This window comes from Asterias amurensis, chromosome 8, assembly GCF_032118995.1.
Source record: "Asterias amurensis chromosome 8, ASM3211899v1".
NCBI classification, from domain to species: Eukaryota; Metazoa; Echinodermata; class Asteroidea; order Forcipulatida; family Asteriidae; genus Asterias; species Asterias amurensis.
In genome coordinates this window covers 16,139,014-16,161,232 of record NC_092655.1, presented here as the reverse complement: position 1 = coordinate 16,161,232, position 22,219 = coordinate 16,139,014, and the positions used below count along the sequence as shown (strand labels likewise).

The window sequence follows — 22,219 nt, the reverse complement described above, 5'->3', positions numbered from 1 at the left end:
AGTTTTAGGTCAGAAGGCTTTCAGTGTGGCTTGGCCCATGAGTTGGAACAATCTCCCAACTGCCATTAGGGAATCTAATATACTCTATCTACTTTTCGTAAAGTCCTTAAGACTCACCTTTTTCCATGTTAATTTCTTTCTAGTGCGCTATGATCTTGATGGAATAGCGCCTTATAAATGTTAATTGTTATGTTATGTTATGTTATAAAAAGTTAAAAAGAAGACGTGGAAACCTATCTCTGTGTATAAAACCACATGTTGCAAGCGTCAAGGAAATGGAGCCGCGGTGTGCAGCACTTGCACGTATGGATCAGTCTATACATACATCTCTAGTTATTATTATTATTATTATTCTAATTCTTTCATACTTACGAAGAAAGTACCGGTTCCCAGAAGTTACACTTTGGTTCTTCCTCTTTTACAGGCTGTTTAAAGAAATTAGCAGAATATTGTGATTATACAGATTATACAGTATGATAATGAATTTTATTTAAAGGATTTGGGTACTTTTTGTAACACAAAACACAATGTACACAGATTTACATTAAACTTTAACTGTTTGAAGATAATGATGGTGGAAAGCTTATTACTTGCTGAGGTGCTGTAGCTTTAGAACTGAGTAAAACAATGTCACAAAAATACATTTTCATGCTAAATTTTGTCTCCTAAGACAAGTTTTCTTTTTGTAACTCGTTTTACTAATTTCTCAAAAACTGCAGCACCTCAGCAAGTAACCTTTTAATGGAAGCTTTCAACTATCATAATCTCAAAACTGTTCAAGTTAGATGTAAATCTGTGGACATTGTGTTTTGTGTTCTACAAAATTAACCCAAACCCTTTAAACAAATGGTAGTCTACGCTGTGCTAAAATGACTTCCTTTTATTGTCAAAAATTAGGTATTTTCTGAGGTGTTTAAATAAAAAACCTTCAAGAATCATGAATTGACCCAATTCACCTGACGTCAAAAAATCTTGGCCATGCCATGGAAGTCAAACTATCTATGTTGCGGTGAGCATTTTAGGCAGTGCAAACGGTTAGCCGCGAGCCATATCTTCACTTCGACAACTTTGGCTACAGCTCTGGCTAGATCAGCGCATCTGCCAGTGTTGCCGAATGCGAAGCGAATTTGATGAGAATTTGACGTCACAACTATCCTTTTGCAGCGATATTCGCAAGTGATTTGAATGAAGCTGAACTGCTGCGAATATTCGCTGTGATTTTTGTGACGTCAACATTTGCTTCTCAATCGCATTCGCAGGAAGTGTGAACCAGGCTTAAGTCTCAAAATAGAAGACCATTGGCAGTTATTTAGTCAAGCGGGACATCAGTACAAGGGCAGTCTTGCTACTGTGGGCAGCACACCAGGGCCCAATTTCATAGAGCTGCTAAGCACAAAAAATTGCTTAGCATAAAATTTCTTCTTTGATAACAACAAGATTACCTACCAAATTTCCATATGTTGCATATTGCTTGTTACTAGTATTCAGCTGTTGTATGCTTACCCTGAAAATCAGGTGAAAATTTGGTTGGTAATCCTGTTTTTATCAAGAAAGAAATTTCAAGTTAAGTAAATTTTTGTGCTTAGCAGCTCTATGAGATTGGGCCCATATCTTGTCACCTACCCCTAGCAATTCAACGCTGATTGACTCACCAAAATTTGCACACATTTTACAACAAATAAAGCCATAAAGTTAGCAGGAAAAGATTTTTTAAACCTTAAGTAAACTGGTTAATGGTGTTCATCATAATAAATTTATAAAGTGCTTGCTTCCAATGTTTGTAATCCAAGATGGCGGTCACTGACGCCATATGCAATTCATCTGTAATAATAATAATAACATTACTAATAGGTTAGACTTGTTCAGCACATTTCCAGAAATACAATACACTGCTTGCTCACCTCTAAATGCCCCAGCTTAAAGGAAAGGGGTACAGACTGAGGTTTACCATCCGCAACCACCTGAATTGACAAAACACTGCTAGCGAGTCGTTTGTTTCCCGGTGTCTGGTCCTCAACATCTTCTTTGACCAACAATTCCTCAATGCTGTTGAACTTGAGTACCACCACGACCAAACTGCTATTCGCTGTAAAGAATACAGACAAACAAATTGCACTAAATAACAATTCAGTTTACCAGAGAATTTCTGGATACTTGAGAGAAGTTATTAGTAGGCCAGATAGTAAAGGCATTTCCAAGACACTTACCAGGGAATTTTTATTATAATAATAATAATAATTTGGGGGGCTAATCGTCCTTACTCGCAGCTAGGGCTGAATTGCGAAGGACGCGGCTACAACGTGTTCGAGAAGCAGGCATGCAAGGGCGCATTCAGCTGCCAGCCACATCAACCCATTATGACCACGGAGCACAGCCAAGAAAGTGTTTGATTTTTTCCTGAGGGAGGAAAACCGGATAGTCTGGAAAACCCTCGTGGCACAGCAGAGAACCAACGCACAACTCAACTCACATATGGCCCCGACCGGGAATCGAACCGGGGTCACCTTGGTGAGAGGCGAGCGCTTCACGCACAAGCCAACCATGCCACCCAATAAGTGTGAGGGAATTTTATATATACCTATCGAGGAATTTCTGGATAGTTGTGAGGGAATGTTCTAGATATCCAGAAATTTCTGGATAGTTGTGAGGGAATTTTCTAGATACTTATCCAGGAATTTCTGGATAGTTGTGAGGGAAATTTCTAGATACTTATCCAGGAATTTCTGGATAGTTGTGAGGGAAATTTCTAGATACTTATCCAGGAATTTCTGGATAGTTGTGAGGGAAATTTCTAGATACTTATCCAGGAATTTCTGGATAGTTGTGAGGGAAATTTCTAGATACTTATCTGGGAATTTCTGGATAGTTGTGAGGGAAATTTCTAGATACTTATCCAGGAATTTCTGGATAGTTGTGAGGGAACTTTCTAGATACTTGTGAGGGAATTTCTGCATACTTGTGGAAGGCATTTTCTAGATACTTGTCTGGGAATTTCTGGACATTTGTAGAGGTATTTTCTAGATACTTGTCCGGGAATTTTCAGACATTTGTGAGGGTATTTTTTACAAACTTATCAGGGAACTTTTGGATACTTAACAGGGAATTTTGGGATACTTGTGGGAAATATTCTAGATACTTATCAGGGAAATTTTGTTGGGCACTTGTGAGCGAGTTTTCTAAAATCTTATCAGGGAATTTTTTGAGACTTGTGAGGGAATTTCCTAGATACTTTTATCAGGGAATTTGTTGATACTTACGAGGAAATTTTCGAGATACTTGTGAGGGAAATTCTGGATACTTGAGAGCCTTTTCCTGGATTTTTAAGTGGGAATTTTCTGGATGTTTGTGAAGCAATTTCTGGATGCATAAAGTAACTTCTGAATACCTATGAGGGAATTTATGGATACTTAATTATGGGGAATTCTCGACACTTATATGAGGGAATTTCTGAGTAAACATAAATCTACATGTAACTTGTGGAATTTCTGTGTACTTGTTAGGGTACTTCTGAGAACTTAAAGGGAATTCCTGGATGCTTAAAGGAAAATTTCTGAACACTGAAAACAGTCTTACACTTACCTGGCAAAGCCTTTATGGCACCGTTTTCTTCAAACTGGGTATTGCCTATATTGATTTCAGTCGCCACTCCAGATGAGTCATCTTTACTGTCAAAAGTTTTTGAGTAACCATTCATTTGAACTTCGTCTTTCCCCATTACGGCAATAACTCCATCTGAAAATAAAAGACAACAAACAAGGTCAGTTACCTGGATCTTGGTGGTTGCGGCTCAACTACGGCTAGGGCTGGATTGCTGGGTCATCATGTGTTGAATAAAACCCCTTTCACAAAAGAGCACAAATCCAACTTGCCCTTGCCAGATAGATGCAAATGTAAAGGGTATAAACAAGCACTTACTCAGGTTGTCCTCAGCAATTACTATGTCCGAAGCGTTTCCTTGATTGATTAAAGCTTTGCCAACTTCGATTGCCACAGTTTCAACTGAAGACACAATCCCCAACGGTCCTGCCACAGTCTCCTACAGTCAAGGTGGAGGAAAACAAAGAAAAATTGTGCAACTTTAAAGATTTTCGGTACTTTTTGTAATACAAAACACAATTTCCACAGATAAACATTAAACTTACACGGTTTGGAGATAATGATGGTTGAAATTTTCCCTAAAATTTTTTTCTTGCTGAGGTGCTGTATAGTTTCTGAGAAATGAGTAAAACAATGTCACACAATGTATTGTAATGCTAAAATAATTTTTGTGATTTTTTACCCATTTCTTAAAGACTAAAGCATCTCAGCAAGTAATATTAAAAGGGAAGCTTTCTACCATCATTATTTTTAAACCATGTAAGTTTAATGTAAACTTACGGACATTGTGTTTTGTGTCCTACAGAAAGTACCCCATACAAATTTTGATGGTCAAAGGGGACTGATCAATACAATGTGACCACTGTGGCGATGCATGCCAAGACAGTGTTAAGTATATCACCAACAGCCGATTTCACCAAATGCTGGGATTAATCCTATCTCGAGTTAGGTCGAGTAACTTGACCTAACTTAAGATGGGTTTAATGCGTCCAAACGTCTTCGTATATGGAACTTAACCCGATCTAAGTCCTGAGACTAATCCTAAGTTAGGAAGAGTTTGGTGAAATCGATGGCTGGGCCCAAACTATAGAGCTGCTTGAGCAGAAAATATTGCCTAAAAGTTTTCTGCTTGGCAGAAACAAGCGGGATACCATTCAAAAAAGTTGTACATGTGACATGGCTGTTTGGCTGGTAAACTTAAAGCCATTGGACCCTTTCGGTAAACAGTATTGTCCAAGGCCCACACTTGCATAGTTCTTGCACGAATTGTTTCAGTCTGTGAATTTTGAACCACAAAAACTTGTTTCTCGTAAGGTTTGCCAGATAATAAAAATAATAGTAGTGGCTTCTTATATAGGTAAAGCATCCGTCACTCAGTGACACTCCTGGCGCTACAACGTACAGCATTTCCTGCAATGTATATGGGACTACGTTTGAATTATGAGACTAATTCTTTTACATAGCAGTAAGCATCGTGTATAATTGTTTACAAGTTGCTGTGGTGCAATATGTAATATCAAAGTCTTTTATAGCGCACATATCTATCGAACAAGCTACTCGAGGCGCTGAGTATAAAGATTGGTTATTGCAGTGATGAATTCTGAGACCCAGTTATGCAGCACCTTAAGGGTTTACAAGGTGGTATCATATGGCGTATACAGCAGCCACAGCACAGAACACCGGGGCGAACCCCTTCTCTTTTCGATAAGTGAACTGGGTTCTTTTACCAGCATTACACAACACATGGGACCAACGGTTTTATGCCCCATCTGAAGGACGAAGCAATGGTTAAGTGTCTCGCTTAAGGACACAAGGGTCACGGCTGGGGATTTGAACCCACACTCTGCTGATCAGAAACACCGGAGTTTGAATTCGGTGCTCTTAACCGCTGAGCCATGACATTTCCACAATATGCTTCCAATCAAGATATGTCCCTGGTTACCATTTGAATGTCTTCCCAAACTTCCTCTCTGTCATTGTCAAGCACCAGGCTGCCCACATCAAAAAAGTCCTGCATTGGAAGTGAAACGTACAATGAAAACACTTCATAAAACCTCAATATAATTCAAAGTCTAATCATTCAACGGTAGGATTGGGAACTTTGCACAGTGGAGAATACAAGCTAGTAATAAGCTCTGCAGATTGTACATGAGTAGTTGGATTTCAAACTTTGCACGGTGGAGATACAATCTATGGCAAGGTTTGCAGTAACACCATGTACATGAGTTGGATTTGAAACTTTGCACGGTGGAGATACAATCTATTAAGGTTTGCAGTAACACCATGTACATGAGTAGGATTTGAAACTTTGCATGGGAGGAGATACAATCTAGTAAGGTTTGCAGTAACACCATGTACATGAGTAAGATTTGAAACTTTGCATGGTGGAGATACAATCTATGGCAAGGTTTGCAGTAACACCATGTACATGAGAAGGATTTCAAACTTTGCATGGTGGAGATACAATCTAGTAAGGTTTGCAGTAACACCATGTACATGAGTAGGATTTGAAACTTTGCATGGTGGAGATACAATCTAGTAAGGTTTGCAGTAACACCATGTACATGAGAAGGATTTGAAACTTTGCATGGTGGAGATACAATCTAGTAAGGTTTGCAGTAACACCATGTACATGAGTAGGATTTGAAACTTTGCATGGTGGAGATACAATCTAGTAAGGTTTGCAGTAACACCATGTGCATGAGTAGGATTTGAAACTTTGCATGGTGGAGATACAATCTAGTAAGGTTTGCAGTAACACCATGTACATGAGTAGGATTTGAAACTTTGCACGGTGGAGATACAATCTAGTAAGGTTTGCAGTAACACCATGTACATGAGTAGGATTTGAAACTTTGCACGGTGGAGATACAATCTAGTAAGGTTTGCAGTAACACCATGTGCATGAATAGGATTTGAAACTTTGCATGGTGGAGATACAATCTAGTAAGGTTTGCAGTAACACCATGTACATGAGTAGGATTTGAAACTTTGCACGGTGGAGATACAATCTATGGCAAGGTTTGCAGTAACACCACGTACACGAGTAGGATTTGAAACTTTGCATGGTGGTGATACTATCTGTTAAGGTTTGCAGTAACACCATGTACATGAGTAGGATTTGAAACTTTGCATGAGAGGAGATACAATCTAGTAAGGTTTGCAGTAACACCATGTACATGAGTAGAATTTGAAACTTTGCATGGTGGAGATACAATCTAGTAAGGTTTGCAGTAACACCATGTACATGAGAAGGATTTCAAACTTTGCATGGTGGAGATACAATCTAGTAAGGTTTGCAGTAAGACCATGTACATGAGTAAGATTTGAAACTTTGCACGGTGGAGATACAATCTATGGCAAGGTATGCAGTAACACCATGTACATGAGTAGGATTTGAAACTTTGCATGGTGGTGATACAATCTATTAAGGTTTGCAGTAACACCATGTACATGAGTAGGATTTGAAACTTTGCATGGGAGGAGATACAATCTAGTAAGGTTTGCAGTAACACCATGTGCATGAGTAGGATTTGAAACTTTGCATGGTGGAGATACAATCTAGTAAGGTTTGCAGTAAGACCATGTACATGAGTAAGATTTGAAACTTTGCACGGTGGAGATACAATCTATGGCAAGGTTTGCAGTAACACCATGTACACGAGTAGGATTTGAAACTTTGCATGGTGGTGATACAATCTATTAAGGTTTGCAGTAACACCATGTACATGAGTAGGATTTGAAACTTTGCATGGTGGAGATACAATCTAGTAAGGTTTGCAGTAACACCATTTACATGAGTTGGATTTGAAACTTTGCATGGTGGAGATACAATCTAGTAAGGTTTGCAGTAACACCATGTACATGAGTAGAATTTGAAACTTTGCATGGTGGAGATACAATGTAATTATTTATTTAGGTCAAAGCACATGCTTCATTAAAGGGACCCATTACTTGCTGTGCTTTTTGATGGGTTCCTCTACAGTTTCACTCCCTGTTTACATAATACTGAATTGTATCTGACTGTTATACTTGTGAATACTGTGGAAATAAAAGAACTGAACTGAACTGAACTGAACTGAACTTACTTGAAGTAGATCTTCGTTCACTTCGTTGTTTTCGGATATGAAGGAATCCTCATTTTCAGAGACGGCAATCATGAAATTCCAGCTGCCTTCGAGGATATTTCTCTGGAGATCATCATCCTCGGTGGTATTAGCGACAGTGGTGACATTGCGAATGACCTCCAGGCCTGACTTAATGACGTCCGTGGTTATGTTAATGTCGGCGGAAGATGCCACACCGTCGGATAGGTCGTCAGGTAAAATCAGAGCGGTCAGAGAATCTTTCACCTGCCAAAAAGATAAAACAAACTTTCACTCGTTGTTGTAAAAAAAAAAACTTTAAAAAAAGGTGATTATCCCTTGGTCCAATTTCCTAAAAGAACATTATAGAATTGGTTTTTGCTACCAAAACAGTTGCTGACAGTGTAAGCACTTTAAGTTATCCAACATAATACATGAACTGACAAACCTGTAGAAGTTTGAGATTATATCGGCCATCTGGATCATGAGAAAATAGTGGAAAACCGATTACAAATTTCGCATGACATCATTTAAAAAAAAGTCGCTCACAAATCGCTCACTGAGCAATAAACTCCAACGGGAAATTAGTTTTTTAAAATTCTCATCAAATATGAAATTTCAGACAGAAATATTTCAAGGGATGTTTTCTACTATCATCATCATTAGGCCGTGTAAGTTTTATGTAAATCTGTGATCTTGGACAATTTTTTTTCTTGCCAGTTCTGTAATGTTCCTTTAAAAAGCAGAATTTTATTGCTTCCCTGAATTTGGTTACCAGCCAAATTTCAACAAGTTGACATTGTTTCCACTGGTTCCCAGCTCGTTTTTTTGGCTTGTTAATGCAATTTGCTTTATAGCAGTACTTTCTGTAAAAAAAGAGAATAGCTGTTAAAATCTGCATACCAACCAAAGGGACCTATGGTATAAATTCAAACAAAAATAGTTAGTGCCTGACATTTTGACCCTAGCACAGTCTTTCTCAAACCTCAGGTCACTAATTATTTTTGTTGCAGCTTTGTCTGCTAAGCAGCTTTATGAAATATGGCCCTCTGATCGGATACTTTTTCAGCCCGTGAGTCGTTAAAACAAAAAATTTGTGTCCGGTCAGTGTTTACGTTTACTTACAGATTGATCGGTACAGTACAACCAAAACACCGGTCACCCAAAATGAATCCCCTTATAAGTTTAACCGGTTTTAAGGCATAACATAAACTGAGGCCATAGCCAAATAAGCGGCTGCGGCTGTTGCTAAGGGCAGCCAATGCATCAATTAAGTCATCAATGCTCATTGATAGAATGATCTAGCCATAGCAGTAGCAGTAGCTGTAGCCGCAATTACAAACAGGGCCATACAAAAAACTTCAAAAATTAGCAAAGTAAGATTAATTGTTCGGTATTATTCTTAAACAGCCAATAAAAGATGATCTTGAATATAGAGATATTACAGTTTTCTAATTGCTGGAGTCCATAGAAGACATTCAAAAAATATAACGAGTCTCTTACCTCACGTTAAAACATGGTAAAAATGTTTTTTTCTACAGAACGCTTCAAGCAAAATTTCTGAAAAACGCGGGGTCAAACAAACCTGCGCCACAAAGGAATCGTGACATCAGTGGCGGCTATTTGGTGTGGAAAATAGCGCCCTCAGTTTGCCAAAGCTGGAGAACTGTGTTCAACCCAATTAGAGGAATATCGTCACTGGCGTCAAGAGGTTATGTAATAGATAAGCCGTTTTTGAATTAAGTTATTCATTACTAAATGCAAGTTTTTAGAGTAAATTGGTTATTAACCGGTATCTACGATGTCTATTTGGCCTTAAAAAGGTAATAGTTGTAATTATTGAGATCCTCCTTTATTGGCTCTCTAACTTGCTTAAAATTTTATCCTCTGTAAAGCCCCTCAGGACTATTTTGGGGCTAAAGGATTTGGGTACTTTTTCAAAATGTCCATAGATTTACATTAAACTTACAGGGTTTGATAGTGGAAAGCTTCCCTTCAAATATTACTTACTGAGGTGCTGTAGTTTTTGAGAAATGAGTAAAACAATGTCATGAAAATACGTTTGTGAATGCTTAAAATAAACGAGTAAAACAATGTCATGAAAATACGATTGTGAATGCTTAAAATAATTTCCGTCTCAAAAACTACAACATCTCGAAAATTATTTTCATGACATTGTTTTACTCATTTCTCAAAAACTACAGCACCTCAGCAAGTAATATTTTCAGGGAAGCTTTCTACTAATAATATTTAATAATATTTGAGTTTATATAGCGCTTTTTCACTCCCGAATGGGTGTCTCAAAGCGCTTCAAATTATTACCCCTGGTCACTGGGCCTTAATTCACTTCTTAAACCATCTCAGCTCCCTGGGGAGTATACAGCCTCGTGCAACAAATGCGCTACTCGGCTAAATCAATCACAAGAACCATCTCTGCCCTCACAGGTACCCATTTACCCCTGGGTGGAGAGAAGCAATAATAGCCAAGTGTCTTGCTAAGGGACACAAGTGTCACGACCGGGATTCGAACCCACACACTGCTGAACAGAATGAGCAGAGCTTGAATTCGGTGCTCTTAACCGCTCGGCCACGACACCCCACTATCATTATCTTCAAACTGTGTAAGTTTAGTGTAAATCTGTGGACATTGTGTTTTTTGTCCTACAAAAAGTACATATTACATGTACACCCTCTAAGGGCGCTACAGTTTATAAAAGCCTCTTGTTATTATTATTATTAAGAAATTAATATTGATACTTATAAAGGCAATAAAAAAGGAAATAAACCTACTTCTTCAGGTAGTGATGCAGTAACTTCATCGATCTTTTTATCGATCTTATTTCTGCTAGGGCTAGTTGTGGCTACTGGTGATGTGACACTTGCTGTAGTTGTAGGGCCTGCTGCAACTGTAGTAGTTTCGCTAGCTGTTAGGGTTGAAGGTATTGTACCAGTTTTAGTGGTTTGTTTATCTGTTTGCCCTTGTGTTGTTACTTTAGTACTGGCACCTGCATTACTTGTGGTGGCAGCGTTGGCTGCAGTGGTTCCTGCTACAGTGGTCCCCGCTGCTGCATTGGTCCCCGGTGACACAGTGGTCCCCGCTGCTGCAGTGCTCCCCGCTGCTGCGGTGCTCCCTGCTGCTAAAGTGGTGTCACCTGCTGTTGTTCCTGCAGTAGTCAATCCTGGAGTCTGTGCTTTGGTGGTCGGCACTATTGTTGTCGGCGCATCTGTTGTGATCGGTGCTGTCGTGATGGCCTCGGTCGTCAGAATGGGTGTTGTTGGCTCAGCAGTGGTTGTCAGGTCTGCGGAATTAGGAGAATTAGTGGTTGATATTTGCCCCGTTGGTTGGGCGGTAGTTGGTGTGGTGGTAGGTGGTTGGGTGGTAGTTCGTTGGGTGGTAGTTTGTTTAGCCGTAGTACTCTCAATAGTACTTGGCACAGTGGTGGTTGGCTTTTCTGTCGTGGTTATCTCTGGATAAGCCATTAATGAAGAAATCTTGGTTAATATAGTTGCTATGCACATGTCAATAACAACTTCTAGTGTATTTTTTAGTACTGTAATGGCCAGACAGTGAGGTTCGTTGGCGAGGGTGTGTTTGCTATTAAACTATTTATGTGACGTCACTCTATTGTCGAAAGTGTACATTATGTTTGCGAATCTTAACTTAACTGTAACCGAATCTACAGTTGAGTGTAGATTTATTAAAAACTAAATTAAATAGTTCAATTACTGTCTTTCCAAACTGAAAGACAGCATAAAAGTGCAACCAAACATAGCTACAAAATATGTTATCTATCAATTCACAAAAAAACAATTTTCCAGTCTAGAAAAATCACTTAAAGGACAAAAACACAATGTGCACAGATTTACATTAAACTTACACAGTTTGAAGATAATGATGGTAGAAAGCTTCCCTTCAAATATTACTTGCTGAGGTGCTGTAGTTTTTGAGAAATGAGTAAAACAATGTCATGAAAATAATTTTCGTCTCAGTGATCATGAGACGTAAATTATTTTAGCATCAAAAAACGTATTTTCATGACATTGTTTTACTCATTTCTCAAAAACTACAGCACCTCAGCAACTAATATTTTAAGGTACGCTTTCTACTATCATTATCTTCAAACGGTGTAAGTTTGATGCAAATCTGTGGACATTGTGTTTTGTGTTACAAAAAGTACCCAAATCCTTTAATGACACAATTTATTGTTAGCTGAGCAAAAGTGTAGATTCGTGAGTCGTGACTACAATGTACTCGCATTCGGCTCGTATATTCTATTCATGAATCAACACTTTCTCCTTAACATACATTCTTATAGTTTTTGTTGCCTGTAACTTATTTTTTGGCTTACTTTCTGTATCTGTCGATGACTACAACAGACTCCTCAAGGGATATGTAAGTGGAGTGTGTGGTGTGGCAAGTAGACAGAATTTAGTGGTGAGATCCCCTTATAGGGTACATCCGATAAGCTTCCCTGGGTCGACCCCGCAGTGCTCACTCGGGTGAGCCCCTGACATGAGCTAATCGAACGATTACACTCGCCCTCACGTGGTGACGGCATGCACCTCACGTCACCCCCAAGTGACCCACTCCACAAGCAGGGCACTGATGCTGACCCGGGTGAGCCCCGCGTCAGACCAGGGCAGACCAGGGTCGACCCAGGGAAGCTAAACGAACGCACCCATAAAACTGGTCATTTGGCTTGTATCAGCCCAGTCTTGAATGAGTCTATTGGTTGTGCTTCTCGTATACATGTACATATTATTTTTGTTTTTTTACGCATACACCGATGTGTGTTAGCAATGTACTCAGTACTTTCCCCGAGTCCTGTGAAAAATATCACAGGCATATTACTCCGGTGGGATTTGAACCCAAGACCCTTGCAATTCTAGAGCAGTGTCTTACCAACTAGACTACCAAGGTTGCCCGTTGTTAGCTAGAGGCAGTTCGAATCCTATGTTTTGGCAGCAGGTACCGCAATGATATATAATAGATGTCAAATTTGCATTGGGGATAAAGAAAATAAATTTTTGTTTTTACCCATACACCGATGTGTGTTTGGACTAATACAACTTTGTACATACTATTGTTTGCTTTTGGTTTTTATCTATGGAAGTTATTTGGCTGAGTTATTGAGTATGGGTTATCGATTTAATTGTTCATTGAGTTTTTGAGTTACTGACTCATTGTCTGAACCCACAATATCTCCACTACTACCAGCAGCGATCATATAAAGAACAAGTATTTAGTGCATTGTGTGAGGCAGCCATTTACATCACTTTTTAACTTGAAACAAATAATTATAATTTGGGTGGCTAATCATCCTTACTTGCAGCTAAGAGCTAAATAGCGAAGGATGTGGCTACAGGGTGTTCGAGAAGCAGGCATGCAAGGGTGCCTTTGACTGCCAGCCAAATCAACCCATTATGACCATGGAGCACAGCCAAAGATCAGATTGTGTGATTTTTTCCCGAGGCAGGAAAACCAGATGGTCTGGAAAACCCTCAAAGAGAACTAACGCACAACTCAACTCACTTAGGGCCCTGGCCAGGTATCAAACCAGGGTCACCTTGGTGAGAGGCAAGCGCTTTCAGACAAGCCAACCATGCCACCCATCCGACATCCGGTCATCTAGTCACATTTCACTCTGAGAAATTTTCTTATAAATTTGGGGGTCTCTCAAAAAATAGCTGATGCATCAGTGTACCATTTTATGGACCGACCAAGGTTCAATTTTATAATTCTGTATGACTCAAAATTATATTTATTTTCATTATTCGTGTATTATTATGTCTTAAAGACAGTATTAAGCCCTTTTCACACTTCACACTGAAAATAAACTCCTGGGAAAATCATGGGAGTTTTCAAACCCACTGCCACCCCAGCAACCATTCTCACTATGCCAATTTGGTCACTCCTGGAAGTACTATTTCCAAGGAATATGCATGGTCGTTTCATGCTTTTTCTATGGGAAAAAAGTTTCACCCGGGGTTAACTTCCTTAACCCTACCCATGAGCAGGGTTAATTATTTCCTGGGAATAAGTTATTTTCCGGGAAATTCCCAAGAGTTTTTTTGTAGTGTGAAAAGACCGACATAAAGTTCCTAGGAGATTCCCAGGAAATAACTTGAGTGTGAAAAAGGCTTTAGATTAAGAATATACTCCATACAGAATTTGCAACAACAACAAAAACAGAGTGAAACAAAACATTATTCAACTCCCGATGACGACAACAGCAAACTAGCTGAAACAATGTGAAGACAAAGCAGCCCTTTTTGGAGAACAACTCTAGAACTTCAAGACACTGGACACTATTGGTAATTGTCAAAGACCAGTATTGTCGCTTAAGTGTATCTCAACATTTGCATAAAATAGCAAACTTTTGAAAATTTGTACTCAATTGGTCTTCAAAGTTGCGAGATAATAATGGGAAAAAACACCCTTGTTGTGTGCTTTCAGATGCCTTGAATTTGGGACCTCAGCTGAGATCTCTTGTTCAATTCAAACAATTTTAGTGTGAAATTACCTCTCTCTCAAGCGAAGCCATTTCTCACAATGTTTTATACTAGCAACAGCTCTCCATTGCTCGTTACCAAGTAAGTTTTTAAACCAACAATTTTTTTGAGTAATTACCAATAGTGTCCACTGCCTTTAAGAGGTTTTTACATGAAATGTAGAATAGTTAACAATTATTACATGATAAAAAGACAAAAACTACATTTGTTTGTAGGAGTGATAATATGATTTGTGCAGGCAAACTGGAAACAAAGAGATACTGGAGGAAGCGTGGTTATTCATTCAGGAGAAAATAGACAAATATTTAGTGATTTAGGAGAAAAGGTACAAATATTTAGTGATTTTGGAGAAAACGTAGAGAATATTAAGTGATTAACAGGAGAAAACGTACAAATATTTTGTGGTTTTGGAGAAAACGTACAAATATTTAAAGATTCAGGAGAAAGCATACAAATATTTTGTGATTCAGGAGAAACTTACAAATATTTGATGATTTGGGTTAACAAAAACATGTACCCGAAGAGTGATTTCACTTTCAAATGGACATGAGCTCAGGAACACATTTACATGTAGCTAACAATTTGAGTACAAATGTTAAGCCGGACATGATAAAACATTACTCAAATAGTACACAGAAACTCCATAAGAACTTAAGAACAGAAACCTCAGACTTTTTTAACATAAAATGATAAACGTCTATTGGCATTTAGGCTTTGAAGTTCTTCATTGCAGCACAAAGCTCACAATTTTAAAGGAGATAGTTTTGTGCCTTCAATTATTTCAGTCTATTCTTTCCATTGTTCTTTGTAATAGATGTACTATGTACACAGATTCAGGGGGTCTCCATCCAACAAGCTTGCTTTCAGGAGACCTCCTCCACTAAATCTATCAAGTTGTGTTCTACTGTAATGTTATATTTTGTCATTTTAAATGATGGAGTGGAAATAATTGAACCATGAACTTTCAACTATGAAAAAGATGTATCTGTCACCAGGGTTCAATTTCACAAAGCAATAACATCCATTGTAAGACAAATCGCAGTATCACCATAGTGATTTGTATTGTGACATCAAACCTTACTGAGCAACTACGATTGATTTGCAGTTAAAATCAATCTTAGCCTGAATATCTGATGTCACACTTCGAGGCTTGTGAATAACACCAGAGACCGGCCTCCAGCCGCTGGTACATTCAACTTTAGCCTACATTCATTTCACAGAGAGATACGCGGTCAAATTCAATGGCGGACGTCATACGTAGGAGTGTACTGTTTGGGCATCTATTGAAAGCTCATGTCACTGTGCACTTTTCGCCAATGATATCATTGTATCCGATGGAATCACTGGATCTGAGTAGCAGATGTCTTTATCCTTGCGGATATACTAAGCTCTTTGTAAAATTGACCCCAGCTCAAGATGTCACTCTGCATTGTGCGATTCTTGAATTTGAGTATCTTACCATGATAGGTGCAGAAGTTATTCCCCAGCAGACAAATCCCATTGATGTCTGTTGTACAGTCTGGATCGCTAGCACAAACTGAATAACAGAATTAGAAACCAAAATATGAAAACTTAAACCTGTACTTGATGATCTAACAAAAATGTGACTTGGGCCCATTTTTATGACTCTGCTTACCACCACATTCTCCACTTATGATCGCCTTTCTCCACTTACTAAGCAGAAGCATAAAATGCCTAGAAGCGTGGAGTATGCAAAGAATTACACAAGCAAATATGCCCTGCTGACCCATGAAATACGCTTGACGTAAATGCGAAATTCCCTACTTCTGTAGTCGCCCAATTCTTTGCTTGCGGTAAGCAGAGCCATGACTTTTTCATAGGGCTGCTTAAGCTGAAAATATTGCTTAACATTTTCTGCTCAGCAGAAAAGAGCTGGATACCAGTCACAAATGGTACATGTGATATGGTGTTTTGGCTGGTAACCTCATTCTGGTTAGAACAATTTTGTTGTGCTTTGCTACTTTTTTGTGCTTCAGCAGCTCTATGAAATCGGGCCCTAAAAGGATTGAGAGGATGTTTCAGATTTAAAAAGAAAAAATATTTCCTGAACAAAAAAAAGGTGGATAACTTTTTTTTAAAGTAATTTAAGTTTGGAGTGACAAGATCAGCCATATTGAGGTGTATGGAGTGCAGTGTTATGGCCAAACAGCCAAGTGCACCACACCAGTTCTGTGGGTTCACGTCCATGCCCTGCTGACCGTTTTTCTCAGAAACATGATGACTAATGAAGCTGACACTTCTATTAGTAAATTATATTACCCACTTTATTCACAGTGAGTAAGAGTTCATATCATGGCCAAAAACTTTATCTACAAAAGATATCAAAACCCTTTAAATGATAAGGATCTCCTACGTTGTTATATACACAAAATAAATGGTCTCTAAATTGTCAATGACTATGCAGAATTTAGCCTTTAAGAAAAACTCTGCTAGGGTTGAAACATCAGGGCCCAATTTCATAATGCTGCTTACCGGCAAGCACATTTTTGTGCTTACTGTAGCAGAACAAACTGCTAAGGGGCAAGGGTTCACAGGTTAGCAGAAAAATTGGGCGGTCATTCTGCCCGTTTACCATGGATTCCCATTGTGACGTAAGCACCAGAAGGTTAGCATGCCTTTTCTTGTACTTACAGTTAGCGCTTTGAAATTGAAATCGTACAGAAAGCACAAAATCGGTTGCCAAGCAGCGCTATGAAATTTGGCCAAGGCCATTAAAGGCAGTGGACACTTTATTGGTAATTGCTGAAAACAATTATTAGCACAAAACCTAATGGGGAGAGGTTGATAGTATAAAACATTGTGAGAAATAGCTCCCTCTGAAGTAATGTAGTTTTCGAGAGAGAAGTAATTGTTATTGAGTTTGATTTTGAGACCTCAGATTTAGAATTTGAGGTCTCGAAATCAAAAATCTGACATGTCTGAATGCGCACAACTTCGTGTGACAAGAATGTTTTTTCTTTCATTAATATCTCGCAACTTCGACGACCGATTGAGCTCTAATTACGACAGGTTTGTTATTTTATGCATATGTTGAGATACAGCAAATGAGAAGACTGGTCTTTGACAATTACCATTAGTGTCCAGTGGCTTTAACTATTTTTGGCAGGAAATTGTTTCAGTACATACCCGGACATCCAAGAAGCTGCACCCGTAGCCCCACATAGTATGGATCGCACGGTTCAACAACTGAGATCTTGATTGCATTTGCTTTCACTGGCGCAGGGAAATAATTGGTCAGCTTGGTGTCCAATCTGGATCCTGCATTGAAAATCTGATTAAAAAAAAAAAAAAAGGAAAATCATACACAGTGATGAGAATTTGTTTTGTTTTTTAACAGAAGAATACTTTTTTTTTTTTTTCTTCTGCAGTCCTGTATCATCTTGGTTTTTTTAAAGTGAGGGCACCAAAGCCCACTATCCTGCAACTGAAAAAGACTTCATCCGATGTGTAGTTGGCTAAACCATAGAGAAAAGATCACGCAAGGAGTTAGCTGCATTGAAAATCTGATAAGAAAATACAGGAAAATCATACACAGTGATGAGAAACTGTTTTTTTTTCTTCCAGTTTATGTGGAAAAGAAAGAATACTTTTCTTTAGTGATTCTTCCGCAGGCCTGTATGCTTCGTTTTTGAAAAGGCGTGGTCACCAAGACATTTTCTCCTTGGTAAAGGGCACCCTATGAGAAAATTGTAAATTTCTACTGTATAGCATTCTTCTCCTTGGTAAAGGGCACCCTCAAGGGCATCAAGGCAAAGACCAGGGGGGCATGGAGGCAACCATCTTTATTGCCTCTGTGGAGTATCAGGCCTGCTTCCGATTGCATTCTGCTCCGAAGTTCTTCCAAGCACTCACCATCCTCCATTGCTATTCAAATGGATATGGATAACTGAAAAAGACTTCATCCGATGCAAAGTTGGTTAAACCATAGAGAAAAGATCACGGAAGGAGTTAGAACGAAAACCCACAGACCACCACCCCGAGCTTGTCCCTTAGAAAATGCACTGTAAATGCCAGCTGCTCTTCCATGGACTGTTTGCCTTTGTATATAATGATCGTCGCCGCCAGTTTGCTGGCCATGGTAACCGACAGCCTGGTTGATAACAATTTCACTGCCGTCAAACCACGGGTAACCATGGAATTGAATGTTCATATCATAAAACGATTTCCTTTGGATTCCTACATTCAGAAAGAAGTTGTATTAAACCGGCAGAATTTCTACATGTAGTAAAGGTCAAACCATCTCTGATCGATGGCCAGCTGTGACCAACGAAGAAATTTGTTCCAATACGTGACGTTTGTTCTTTTCAGAATTTGTTTAGAAAGTGGCACATACTTTAGGATACTAAAGGATCCGGGTACTTTTTCAAAATGTCCACAGAAGTACGATAACCCTACAAGGTTTGAAGATGATGATAGTAGAAAGCTTCCCTTCAAATATTACTTACTGAGGTGCTGTAGTGTTTGAAAAATGAGTAAAACTAGGCACAAAATAAAGTTTGTCTCAGTGAGACAAAAGTTATTTTAGTTTGTAAAAAACGTATTAACCAGTTATGATATTACACCATAACATACCATAGCTGGTTAGCACGTTTTTACATGCTAAAACTGAGACAAAAATTATTGTTGTGATGTTGTTTTACTCACTTCCCCCAAAAACTACATCACCTCAGCAAGTAATATTTTAACGGAAGCTTTCTTACTATCATTATCTTCAAACTGTGTAAGTTTAATGTAAATCTGTGGACGTTGTGTTTTGTGTTAGAAAAAAGTACATAGACCCTTTAAATCACTGGTGATCATTGTTCATTTGATGCTGGGACAATCTAACTCCTCCCCTGGTCATTTCTCTATGGTTTAAAGGCAGTGGACACTATAGGTAATTACTCAAAATAATTATTAGCAAAAAAACCTTTCTTGGTAACGAGTAACGGGGAGAGGTTGATGGTATAAAACATTGTAAGAAATGCCTCCCTCTGAAGTGGCGTAGTTTTCGAGAAAGAAGTAATTTTCCACGAATTTGATTTCGAGACCTCAAGTTAAGAATTTGAGGTCTCGAAATGAAGCATATGAAAGCACACAACTTGGTGTGACAAGGGTGTTTTTTTTTTTCATTATTATCTCGCAACTTCGACGACCGATTGAGCTCAAATTTTCATAGGTTGGTTATTTTATGTATATGTTGAGATACACCATGTGAGAAGACTGGTCTTTGACAATTACCAATAGTGTCCACTGTCTTTAACATCTTGCTTGTCAACGCTTTAAATTTACCTTACTTCCTGCAATCGCCCCACTACCATCAGATGCTTCAAACTCTAGTTTGAACTGATCGACCCGACGCTCAGCGTTTAAACCCACACCCTGGATGATGAGCCCAGACACCTTCATATCCTCCAGTAAGTGAATCTACTCGCACACAAAAACAAAATAAATTATTAATTTTGATTTTACCAATACACCGATCTGTGTTAGTACTGTATCCTTAGTACTTTCCCTGAGTCCTGTAAAAAAAATTACAGGCATGTTACTCGATTCGAACCCACAAACCTTTCAATTCTAGAGCAGTGTCTTACCAACTAGACTACCGAGATTGCCCGGTAGCTGGAGGCAGTTCGAATCCTAGTGGTTTAGTTTGTAAGAACAAATTTAACATATAAAATAAATATGTATGGAAATCAAAAACATAAGCAAATTTCATAAAGTAGCTAAGCACAACAAAATTGTGCTTACCAGAATAAGGTTACCAGCCAAACTGTTATGTCACAGTCGGGACTGGTATCCTGCTCGTTTCTGCAAAGCAGAACAATCTTTAGCAATATTTTCTGCTTAAGCACCTCTATGAATTTCGACCCCTAGTGTTGGCTGTGTATTAAACAATCAACTGCGTTAAACACTGCGGGTCGAATTTGAATTTGAACAGAGGAGACAAATTGCATAACAATTTGAAAAGTAAACTGTAACAGGGCCTATTTAAAATTACTGACTAATTTTCTGCCCAGCAAGTATGAGCAGCATACCGGTCATAGATGGGGCAATTGCTATTGTCGATATGAAAAATAAATGTTCATTGATTGATTGATTGATTGATCATGATGGTATATTGGTTGGTAAACTTATTCTGGTAAGCAAAGCTTAATTTTGCTTAGCTACATATTAAGCTTTAGCAGCTTATTGAAACTGGTCCAATGGAAACCCAAGTTTGTCTTTTCAGTAGTTAGGGTGGAATTTGTTCAGGCAATGACACAAACTTTGATCCCAATGATCATGAGTAGGGTTTGAAACTTGGCATGGTGTAGATACAATCTATTTAACACCATGTACAGTAACATGAGAGTGATTTGAAATTGTGCATGGTGGACACACAATTTAGATAAAACAATGTGCGTGAGTAGGATTTGAAACTTTGCTCGCCGAGATAAAGTCATCAAACAAATTCAGTGAGATAGATTTGACACTAAGGCTTGTGGCAGATTATCTTCTTTGTGATTTACAGTGGATAAGAAACTCAATGTTTCAATCAGTATGCTCTGAAGGAAGTTTTTTTTTTATAAAGATGTGCATTTATTAATTGATTTGATTTCTTGATTTATTCCATAAAGGAACATACCCAATAACCATGGGAAAGAATCAAGTCCGGTTTATACTTCATGCAAATGCGAAGCGTATTTGACGTGAATTTGACGTCACAACTCTCCTTTTGCAGCGATATCCGCAAGTGAGTTGAGCAGAGTTGAACTGCTATGAATCATTTATTGTGAACTCGCATTCAAATGAAGTATGAACTAGGCTTCATGAAGATATTTAAAACGTACAAATTGCAGTTTATATCATGATGGAGGAGTTAGCAAAAGCCCTAAATATTAAACCATACATAAATTATTTGGAAGATTGAATAGTGAGACCTTTATCCACATGTCATTGTCGTCCAGTTCGGGGGCCCAACCAGCCTCCACACTGGCGTTAAACTGCCAGGTATCAAGTCCAGCATTCCCTGGTTCGAATCCAACCGCAAAGTAGGAGGATGCCGTGTAGTTTGTGGCATTCAAAGGCTCCACACAGAACAAATCCACATCTTCAGCTGAAAAGATAACCAAGAGAAATAAATTCAATGTGCAAAAAAAAATTTTGTCGACAAGTATGAGCAGTTTGAAATATATGGTGCGTTAGATTAGCTAACCTGTGTCGACCCCGAGGTGCTCATTCGGGTGAGTCTGTGACAAGAGCTAATCGAACGATCACATTTGCCCGTGGTGACATCATGCACCTCGAGCGAGCCCCCAAGTGAACTGTTTCACAAGCAGGGTCTTTTGGGCTGACCCGGGTGAGCCCCTGAAATGATGTCAAAGCTATTAGGGGGCGGATCGGGTCGACCCGGGGAAGCTAATCGCACGAACCCAATGTGCACACTCTACAGTACAGTCTAAGGGGCCAGCGCTTTAGCCACAGTGGGCGGCGCTGGGCGGGTCCTGCCCAGAACTCAACATACACTGTGCTGCCCTACTTGAGCACATACTCTAGGGGTTTTGAGTTAGCAAGGCATGCTGAGAAAGACATGACACAGTAACACTGATCACCCTCTGTGAACAAGATTGAGCTCACTCATTCAAAAGTTAATACTAGAACCTTCTGAGAAAAATTCTGCATGAAAAGCTGTCAAGTCAATAAGTGAGGCCCCCCCCCCCCAATCACCGATGTTTATTTTTGCTTTGTATTATTATTCCTGTCATTTTCACTAAAAATATAACCACTGGGTTTGATGGAATATCTTTAGGTGAAACTGATGTCACTCTTAAAAAACCCATTCAGACAGGTTTTAGTTTCTTTGAGTAAAGTGACGACACGCTCAGTCCTCACAAAACTAACCATTTAAACTTCAAGCAATTTTGAATCTTCCATTCTGAATGGTCAACCAACAGCAGGGCCCAATTTCTTAGTGCTGCTTGACAGTAACCAAATTTGCATGCTTACTGTAGCAGAAAAATTTGCTTAAGCCTTAGCGTATT

General features: G+C 38.9%; 1 protein-coding gene across 3 annotated transcripts in view; it reads right to left on the bottom strand.

The window, feature by feature from the left end:
* LOC139940300 (uncharacterized) overlaps window positions 1-22,219 on the bottom strand; it is a 77,781-nt gene that overhangs the window by 26,709 nt on the left and 28,853 nt on the right. For 2 of the 3 annotated variants that reach the window (XM_071936493.1, XM_071936494.1), the window contains exons 7-17: window positions 21,119-21,294; window positions 19,488-19,622; window positions 17,343-17,487; window positions 15,655-15,732; window positions 10,473-10,981; window positions 7,686-7,949; window positions 5,540-5,608; window positions 3,916-4,036; window positions 3,580-3,732; window positions 1,902-2,086; window positions 373-425 (exon numbers count right to left, since the gene is read on the bottom strand). In XM_071936493.1, the coding sequence (XP_071792594.1) occupies window positions 373-425; window positions 1,902-2,086; window positions 3,580-3,732; window positions 3,916-4,036; window positions 5,540-5,608; window positions 7,686-7,949; window positions 10,473-10,981; window positions 15,655-15,732; window positions 17,343-17,487; window positions 19,488-19,622; window positions 21,119-21,294 (1,888 nt within the window). The remainder of the gene's footprint in view (window positions 1-372; window positions 426-1,901; window positions 2,087-3,579; window positions 3,733-3,915; window positions 4,037-5,539; window positions 5,609-7,685; window positions 7,950-10,472; window positions 10,982-15,654; window positions 15,733-17,342; window positions 17,488-19,487; window positions 19,623-21,118; window positions 21,295-22,219) is intronic. The other variant, XM_071936495.1, reaches the window with a different exon arrangement.